At 47.8% G+C, this 10091-nt stretch overlaps 1 protein-coding gene across 1 annotated transcript; it reads right to left on the bottom strand.

Moving 5' to 3' along the window:
- Nucleotides 1-2225: 2225 nt before the first annotated feature.
- LOC144103675 (PR domain zinc finger protein 14-like) lies at nucleotides 2226-9504 on the bottom strand. Its single transcript, XM_077636368.1, has 4 exons — nucleotides 9355-9504; nucleotides 7794-8040; nucleotides 4951-5116; nucleotides 2226-2703 (listed from the first exon to the last, which is right to left on the bottom strand). The coding sequence occupies exons 1-4, from the start codon at nucleotides 9502-9504 to the stop codon at nucleotides 2226-2228; spliced, it is 1041 nt and encodes a 346-aa protein (XP_077492494.1).
- Between the last annotated feature and the right edge of the window lie 587 nt (nucleotides 9505-10091).

Below are 10091 nucleotides of genomic sequence, written 5' to 3'. Positions count from 1 at the left end.
GTTTAAAAGATCAGTGACATAGCAAAAGAAAAAGATTAATGGTCATCTTGGCTTCCACTCAGAAGCTGCAGAGAGCTGTTGACTGGAAAGTTTTCAGCATCGTAGGAGACTGAACATATGGTTACTCCTATGTCTCCTTTCCCACTGTTTTCTATTGGCCGAAGAGCATTCCCACCTTGCTACAATGGTGTGCAATGTGTGAAGCATCTCTGCAGAGGAGATTTGGTGGTTTCACGGGCTTTCTTTCTATACATAACATAATTACTCCCACTATTCTGCAGCTGACAAGGTATAAACTAGGTCGGTGCGTTCGGTTGCGCCTGCTCCTTCACCTTGTTCTGTCGGGCTATCTATGTTCATGTACAAATAAAGTCGACTTCTATTTCTGCGGTGTCAAAAATCGCACTTGATGTTTGTACGGTGTGAACGAAGTGATTGAGTGAAAGATTGCTGCCATAATGAGTGCGTTACCTGCATAAATAAAAGCAGTGCACAACAGTGATGTATTCTTCGTGCATAAAACTTTTTATAGTTACGTAGACGTTCGCCCTGAGTGGTTCTTGTTTTTTACAGCGCCTATACATTGAAGTAAGAGGCAAAGATTCGCGATGAAAATTAAGCATTTGCTACATCCGCCTCCAGTGGCTTCAAGCTGGCTCATGGCTTGCTGGATTTGATTGACATTCAATATCGAGCAGGCCATGAGCCAGCGGCAGGCGAGTGTGTAAAGGCTGCTTAATATTCTCCGCGAAGCTCTCATGTTTACAAGAGTAAGAAGGAGAGGCATCCAAGACAACGCCCGATTAATACAGCTTGCCATCGGTTACGGAGGCAATGTCGGTGGATGGTTGGACAGAGGTCTGAAAGCGATTGGTTCTTACTTGGGCCGGCATTCGCACATGATATCGGGCCACGTACCAAACAATTCAAATTCTGTCTCGGCTGTGCATAGGCTATTTGCTCCGCCCTCCGTCGGGGAGTAAAACACCTGTGGCTGCAGAGCACTTCCAAACGCGACGTGACCGCGGCATCCGAAGATCCAGTCTCTACTGCCCACGTTTGAAGCTGGTACCGAAAAGTTGCTGTGCTCTCTTCGTCGCTTTCGTGATTAGCTTCACAATCAGAAAAGTGTACAACAATTATATCTTACAGGTGCTAAACTACGGGGCAGAAACATTGAGGCTCACGAAAAGGGTTACCCTCAAGTTAAGGACAACGCAGGGAGCCATGAAAGAAAAAAAATGATAGGTGTAACTTTAAGAGACTGGAAGCAGGCAGAGTGGGTGAAGGAACAAACGCGGGTTAATGACATCCTAGTCGAAATCAAGAGGAACAAATGGGCTTGGCCGGGACATGTAATGCGAGGCAAGATAACAGCTGTTCCTTACGGGTAACGGAGTGGATTCCAAGAGAAAGTAAGCGTAGCAGGGGGCGGCAGAAGGTTAGGTGAGCGGATGAGATTAAGAAGTTTGCAGGAAAAGGGTGGATGCAGCTGGAAAACGACCGGGAAAGATATGGGAGGGGCCTTTGTTCTGCAGTGGGTTTAGTCAATCTGATGATGATGACGATGATCAACCTGAGGACAAAGGTCCTGATGATGTAAATAACCGTTTAAATCTACAAAAACCGATTAGGTCCCCGGTTCAGCGTCTTCACTTCTGGGGCCAGGGCTCGGCACGTCCTCAGTGGCGGGCACAAAACGTTCGGTCACACACACATCACGCTGTAACTTGTTGCACTGATTTGACATTGGATCAGCACCAGCTTTGGCACACGAAGGGAGCTGCAGGCTAACGTCAACGCGTCTTTTCCTTCTGCGGCAAAATTTCTGCCCATGACTTTCGGCTGACCTTCTGCAAATCTACAAAGGCATCACTCACATTTCTGGAATCATCCATCGTGCCCCCCACTCAAAAACAATAAGTTCCGGATCCCCTGGAAGGCTCCACATGTAACCTTCCCTTCATTGTCCAGACAAACTGTCATCGGTTGTAATCACATTCTGGGGTCTTGTCTACGGCTTCGTCTTTTGCATTAATGTTTGACTTCCTTTTGCTTTTCATTTGAGGAAAGAAGACGTAAAGTGTATGTGAGAAAAAGGTTATTTACTCAGTACAGACCACTACATCTCGCTACTTCGTTGACGCATCTTGCTCTACCTCTTTAAGCGGTCGACCTTGACCTGACTGCACTCTTTGCTGCGGTAGTACAACTCCCGTAAGCTTCTACGGGCTCGGCATTGACGCATCTTGCGCTAGAGCTTTACGTGGCCGACCTCGGCCCCGCTTCATTCCTCCTTGCTGCGGCGCACCCTCCGTTGTCTTCCGCGGTCGTACCGTTGGCGCCGTTCCGTCTGCCATTAAGCGTGGCCGTCCTCGACCCCGCTTGAAACCTTCTTTGCCCTCCGTCGTGCCCAGCTGCTTGCATGTGTGGCGCCTGAGCCTGGTGACGTCCGCGGCATCAGCCCCGCACCGTGGGCAGTGCAGCGGGTACCGGCGGGAGTGTATGACCTCCTCGTGCCTTCTTGCATGGGCGCGTTCCCTGAATCTCTTGCCACACTGGCCGCACTCGTAGGGCTTCTCACCAGTGTGGATCATCATGTGTACCTTGAGATTGCCCGGCTGCGAGAACCTCTTCTGGCACAAACTGCACACGGAGTTTCGCTTGTTAACGTGGGTACGCTCGTGCCTGATGATATCAGCCCTGCGTACATGAAGGGTAACGATAAGCAGAATTACCACACGACTACGAAAATCTGCTCCGGATGCCTGCGTTAGTAGACACATTTAGCATATCACGTACCATGTTACCGTAAGCGGTTCCGTACCGTAGTACCGGGAGCCCGCGCCGCCAATGCACATCGCACATCCCAATAACGGTGCCACATGGCACCAGCTACCCGGCAGCTGTGCGTGCGCATGCATCACCGGGACCAATCAGCGCGCGCTCATCAGCTCATCCGGTACTTCGGCAAAGGTAACCCGGTACAAGGTAGGTTAAAGGTGTCTAGTTATGTCTGGACATCTCTTTCAAGGTTACAATTTCGCCAATGACGTTCGCACCTTCCACCTATATCACTGCCGCTGGTGTCAGGCGCATTTTGCCTGTTTCTGATGCAGCTCTTCCACATGACTTAACGTCTCTCACTTACTCTCTTTCCGCTCCTGTTGGCGTTGTCTTCCTATGTCCTCGCTAAGCGAACCTTGGTATACACGTATTTATGTTGTAATGTGAGCGACTCAGCAGTAATGCTAATCAGGCTTATTGAGCAGTGTCTGAGGCACCACAGCTCAGTTCAGCTCTGCAAGCAATGAAATACACACACGCGCAATGTCTAACTCAATTCTATATCGTCCAATAAAGGTCAGCGCTTGTGATGGGCTGGGCACGAGCAACCAGATTTGGCGGGCGGTTCGTACACTTGCGTCAGTCCTCGAGAGAGGCCGATACCAAAAGCACCAGCCGGGCCATTTCGTAGACGGGAGATTCGCTCAATTCTGACACCGCAGCAGCGGCTTCAGACTAACAATTTCGATGCACGGGAGACAGCAAATAACGGCCACGGTTATAATGAACACTCGCTTATTACAAATGGCGTTGGCGATACCGCAAAAATGTGTATAAGAGTAATGGCACCGCGTCTCAGATATAACGAACTACTGCGGCCGTGGAACTCGCTTAGGACGATCAAAGAGGCGCCGTGAACTCGACCCCACTGTAAAAGAACTCGCGCTTCCCGTGACCGCGGATGGCCAACAGCGCCGCTCAGCCCCGGAGGCATCGCTCTGAAGGAAACTTCGAGACCCCAAAAAAGCAACAAAAGGCAGCATTAAAGCTACGAAAACTCGCCGGCGAAGCGCGAGCCAACAGGTTAAGGCATACAACGCCCATCACTGCGTAAGGGTGTGCCGGCTGGGCAAAGCCTCTAAAGTGCAAGAGAGATTAGAGCGGGGTCGGCGATCAACCAATGGTAGCGATTAGAGAAGTTTGAATACCAGTCACGTGGCATGCCTCGCTTGCCCAGCCGATCACGTGGCAAGCGTCACCAGCCCAATCTGCTCTCCACACTCTGCGCCGCCACCGTGAGTAGACAACGCCCAGACAGGCTGTGCAGTTGTTACGTTCTGCGCGTATTTTGCGCTAGCTTCACGGCCGCATGAACCCAGCCATGGCAGACTACGGTGACGCACGTGACGTTGGTAACAACGTGTCGTTACTGTGCAGCTGTCCGGCACGGGTGACTCCGTTAACGCCGACATCACTGAGCCACGAACTGAGGAAGCAATGTGGGCAAAGTACGAGCACTCCCAGACTTCCAGGAACATTATGAAGGCCACGAGAAGGAGGCGTAACTGCTCCCACCTGCCTTAAAGGCTTCAACCTTAATTAGGTATGTCGCATCACTAAAACAGATTGTTGGCGGCAAGGTTCTCGGCAGGGAGCACATGACCACCGTGTACAGCTGAGAATGCACTGTCCTCAAGTATCAGACGCACATAACTCACAAACTAACTTTTAAAAATATATCTATTGTTATTTTGATTTTATAGGATCTAATATTAGAAGTTCGCTCACTATGAACTTCGGATAGAGCGAACGCAATCAGGGCGACCGTCGGGCTCGTTTGTACAGTAATTGTTAGCTTATTGGAAAAAAGCAGGCAGTGTTTCTTGATGAAAAATGAACACAAAGCGTGCACAACATGCGCGAAGGGGCACTTTCGAGTGCGCTACTGCTGCTAGTCATGCTGATGACTGCGTTGTGCTGTGTCCGAAAGTAGTGGCATTCAAGCATTCTTTGTGTATTTGTACGGCGACTTGAGGATTTGTGCTTCTTTAAGATATTTACAGCTTGAAAAGGTGGCTCGGCATCAGAAAGGACATCTCTCCAGTTAACTAGCCACGATGGCGTAAAGCAAGGAACGGTGATATAAAACGGTTTAAGGCCTACTTGCGAGTGCTCGTGAAGGTGCAGTGCGTGCATTGGTGGATTCCCTTCGTGTTACGCCAATGTTTCTGCCGGGTATGCATTTCCATCTTGTACTGCGTAGTGAAGAGGTCGCCGCACATCCCACATGCGAGAAACAGGCTGTCCAAGGAAACGATACTGACGTCCCCTGAAAAAGAACCGAGCAGTGGGAGGAGCGAATGAGCACATGTAGAGTGAAGAACTGAATTCAGTGTTTCTTAATGTGTACCGTGGCAGAGAGGAAAAGGCCAGCAGCAGTAATATTTCACACCAGTCCCTTAGTATCAATTAGGTGCATGGCAGCTTCCTTAAGATAGTAATGGAATAGTAGATTGTATTTAAATATTTGGCTATTCGCGATGCAAAGGTAGCACAACGGTACTAACCCGCACAAATCAGTGAATAGGTAATGTAAACATTAAATAGAGAAAGACAGTGCCTTTTCTGGAAGCGCTATCGACCAGCTTCGCACCGGTACACACGCATCAAATGAGGAGTTCTCTCACAATGCTGAGGTCCCTTTCATGCACTAAGGATATATACCTAAAAAGCAAGCACCCATTCTCTTTTATCCACAGTTTAGTCTTCATGGTTATTAGGCAATGTGTCATTGCTCCTTCAACTGTCGCCTAGATGTCGTCGAAAAGAAAGGTCCGCCATCCCTGCGGACTTTCAAAGTGTTCATAATCAGGCATAATCGAATTAGCTTAGACTTCATGAGAGAACGGACGAAGCTAGTGAAGAGGAAGTTCATTAACGAGTTAGGAGTAAGAGGGAAAATAGAGGAATTCAGGATATCGCTGCGGAACAGATATTCACCTTTAATTGATGAAGACAATCTTAATGTACATACAGTGAACGATAATCTGACAGCTGTCATTACGGAGTGCGCACTGGAAGTAGGTGGTAGGACAGTTCGACAGAATAAGAAATCTGATTAAGAAACGCCAAAGCATGCTGGCGCCTTAGCCTGCCGGCAGAATAGAACTAGCAGAGCTATCGAAGTTAAAAAATTAGTGCTAGGCGGGGGAGGGGGGGGGTAGCCGACATAAGGAAGTTTAATATGGAGAGAATCGAGCATGCTCTAAAGAACGGAGGCAGCCTAAACGCGGTGAAGACGAAACTACGCATGGTTAAAAACGAGATGTATACGTTAAGAGACAAGCAGGGCAATGACATTAGCAACATAGATAAGATAGTTAAAGTAGCCGAAGAGTTCTTTACAAATATATACAGTAGTCAATGTAATCACAACGTTAATGAGAGAGTCAGTAGCCCGCAACAATGAGTCATCCCGTCAATAACGAAAGAGAAAGTAAAGAAAGCCTTAGGAATATATGCAAAGGGGAAAAGAAACTGATGAGAATCACGTCACTGCAGATCTGTTGAAATATGAAAGAGAGATTGTGCTAGAAAACCAACCACCTGTATACGCAATGCCTCATGACCTCGAGCATACCAGAATCTTGGAACAACGCAAATATCATCTTAATTCATAAAAAAGCAAACGCCAAGGAGTTGAAAAATTACAGGCCGATCAGTTTACTCTCCGCTGCCTACAAGGTATTGACTAAGGTACTTATTTCAATTAACCAAATGATCCTCAAAATATAATATTCCCACTACTAATGAGGTGATAGAAAAATGCGAAAGAAATAACCAACGAATATATATAGCCTTCATTGATTACGAGAAAGCGTGTTTCTCGGTGTAAATCTCAGCATTCATACAGGCATTGCGGAATCAGGGTGTAGAAGGGCCTTATATATAAAAAAACTGGAAGCTATATATAGCATCTGCACAGATACCATAGTCCTCCACAAAGTCAGAGAGAAAACTCCAATAATCAGGGGCGTCAGGCAAGGAGACATAATCTTCCAATGCTATTTACCGCCTGTTTGCAAGAGGTCTTGCGATGCATGAAGTGGGAGCAGTTGGGGATAAGAGTTCATAGAGAATACCTAAAAAATGTGCGATTCGCTGATGATATTGCCTTGCTGAGTCACCCAGGAGGTGAGCTGCGAATCATGATCAATGAGTTAGACAGGCAGAGCGGAACGCTGGGTCTAAAAATTAACATCCAGAAAAACAAAGTCCTGTTCAACAGTCAAATACGGGACAGCAGTTCACAAGTGGCAGCAAGGGGCTGGAAGTGGTAAAGGAACTTAGGACAGCCAGTGACAGCTGATCCGCATCATGAGAGGGAAATAACTAGAAGGATAAGGATGGGGTGGAGCGCATATGGCAGGTTCTTTCAGATCATGAATGACAGTTTACCAATATCCCTCAAGAGAAAAGAATACTACAGATGCATCTTCCCGGTACTCCCCTACGGGGCAGAAACGGGGAGGCTAAAAAAAATGTTTAACTTAATTTAGTGACAATGCAGCGAGCCATGGAAGGATAATTGGTAGGTGTAACGTTAAGAGAGTGCAAACGGGAAGAGTGGGTGAGGGAACAAACGCGCGTTAATGATATCGTAGTCGAAATCAAGAGGAAGAAAAGGGCTTGGGCAGGGCATGTTATGCAAAGCCAATATAACCGCTGGTAATTAATGGTAACGGAGTGGATTCCAAGAAAAGGCAAGCCTAGCAGGGGGCTGCCGAAGGTTAGGTGGGCGGATGAGATTAAGAAGTTTGCAGGCATAAGGTTAGCGCACCTGGCAAATGATAGTGTTAATTGGAGAGACATGGGAGAGGCCTTTGACCTGGAGTGGGTGTAGTCAGGCTGATGATGATTATGAATCAGGCATGTTCGCAGCTTGCATACGCTATCAACCGATTATTATCTAAAAGCTAAGGAGTGCATGGCAAGCTTCTTCTCACCTTCTTTCAACGCCCCTCGTCCTGTAGTGTTCCCGAGCAAACTCTTGGTGAAAGACGTTGAATATCCAACGAGCAGTTCTTCTCCGGGGTCGACCTTCCTTAGTGTGCGGTAGTAGATGTCGCCGTTCACGAGCGAGGCCTCGAGGTTTTGTGTGCGCTTGCTGGGGGAGTAGTTCACGTCGTTCATCCAGTGGTTGCGCTGTTCCGGGCGGCCGTCTACCACGAAGAACTCTCCACATCGGCGCACCTGCGGAACGCAGCGGTTCAACAGTATAATTTTTCAGGGATCGTAATAACGTGAAACATAAGACGCAAAAAAAAACCGTGGCAGAAATTTTAAATGTCCGGTAACAGGCCAGTATTTCGTGTTCTAATCTTATACCTCTGTCACATGGACATTTCGAACGCCGTCGAATCGACCAGTCTATCCACTGTAAGGCCACTGAGCGCTGTTACACGGATGGTTTCTGTAGCCATCGACACACCGTTAGCGTACCGTGTACCCTGTTACCGTTACCGAAGTACCAGAAGCATACCCACCCCTTGCGAGCACGCATGATTGGCCCGGATGCTACAGACACGCCCGCAGCCTGCCGGGTACCTGGAGCCATCTGGCGCCGCCAGGGAGATGTTGGAAATATGGAACTAATAATATACAACTTATTTTGATGATGATGATTTCAAATTTTAATGGCGCAAGGGCTTCAGATGCCAAAGAGCACCATGGGACAAGGTATTTTGGTCTACTGACAACTTATTTGGCAAAAAAAAACATTTCAGCCTGGGCTACCAAACACTGCGGTCCGTGTAGTGTCATTGTCAGCGATATAAAACAACCAACATCAGCTTCCTTAAAGGTGCAAGAATGCTACTGCATTCAGCTTGTCCAGGATAGTGGAGTTCATTTCAAGAGTAATTATTCTTCTTCTTGAAATGAATAATTTCTTTGCACCTTTTAGCTTAGCCTTCAGCTTACGCTAAAGCTTCCAGCTTGGCCTGCGAGTGCGACTCTTGTACTGCAAGCGGGACGGTTTAGCGTGCACAAGCACTGGTAGCCATACCTGAGATTTCGCGAAATTTTTGCAGAAAAATAAAAAGGCCCCTAATGGTGGATCGGGTGGCTTAGCGATGTCTCATGGTTATGTCTAACTTTTCGCGTGCCAATGAAGTTTGGGAAAATGGTGAGGCACTGAAAACCATAGGCGAACATTGTTATACATTTTTTTTCTGTTTTTCCTCTAACCTTATAATAACGCGGCCTGTCAGTGCTGCTAAACAGTACAATACAATGATGGTGGAAAGTACGCATGTTCGTTGAATCCTAGATATGAGGTTTGCAATTGTCATCCGTTGCAATCTTTCCCTCTCACACAACAATGGCACATATTCCAGCGTAATCTGTCCCAAAGAAAAAACTCACCTCGAATGCACTTGCAAGTCCGGGACAGAGTAACAATGCGAGTAGCGTAGTCCAATTATAGCCCAGTTGTTTCGAACGTTGTCAATAAGAGCCTTTGCAACCTGAGTCTGAGTGTTCTACACATTGGCCGGGCAAACTTACCGGCCAGGTGCAGCCACCATTTTCGATGCCGTCCCCCTTGACTCCGTGATACGGGCCGAAATGCAGTCCTTTGGGCAGCGCCTTCAACGTGAACACTCCCACCGGGGCACCCTTGACTGTGGACTTGCCCGAGGTCAGGAACTCTAGCATGCTCTTACCGACGAGACTGGTGTCTTCCGATTTCCCCTGCGTATATTATTCCGCCGTGTTCTCCAGCCGCTCCACTGCAAACTGGGGCTCGGGCATACATGGTAAATTTTACAGCGCTGACTGTTAAAGCTAGGATTGAACTGTTTCGCACCGTATTCGCGGTCGCCGTAGTCATCCCGGCGTGAATTTGCGATTAAGTGCCCGGTATACCACCCCCCCCCCCACCTTCTCGACCAGAAAAAAAAACACCGTACGTGTGAAAATGGGTTGACTCGTGCAGCCCGCCAGAAGAGTGAAGTTGGCGTTTCTGAAGTGTGGTACAGATAGCTGCACCGGTCGAAGCTTGAGCCCACCAAAAACGCATGAAAACGTGTACACGGAGTGGTGGTTAAGTATATATTACACATAAATGGGCGGGCACTATGACTTGGCGGGTGATTTCGCACGCACATGAGGTGATTAATTTTTTGACTGAGTATTGAGTTCAAGCAGGAATGGTTACGTTTTTGAAATGTACTTGAGAATTTTTTCAAGATTGATCCAATTTACATCGTGCATATCGCGAGAAAGCAATCAAAATACAGCCG

Source organism: Amblyomma americanum, chromosome 1, assembly GCF_052857255.1.
Source record: "Amblyomma americanum isolate KBUSLIRL-KWMA chromosome 1, ASM5285725v1, whole genome shotgun sequence".
Lineage (NCBI taxonomy): Eukaryota > Metazoa > Arthropoda > Arachnida > Ixodida > Ixodidae > Amblyomma > Amblyomma americanum.
Note: the sequence above shows the minus strand (reverse complement) of the source record. Positions and strands in the feature narration are given on the sequence as shown.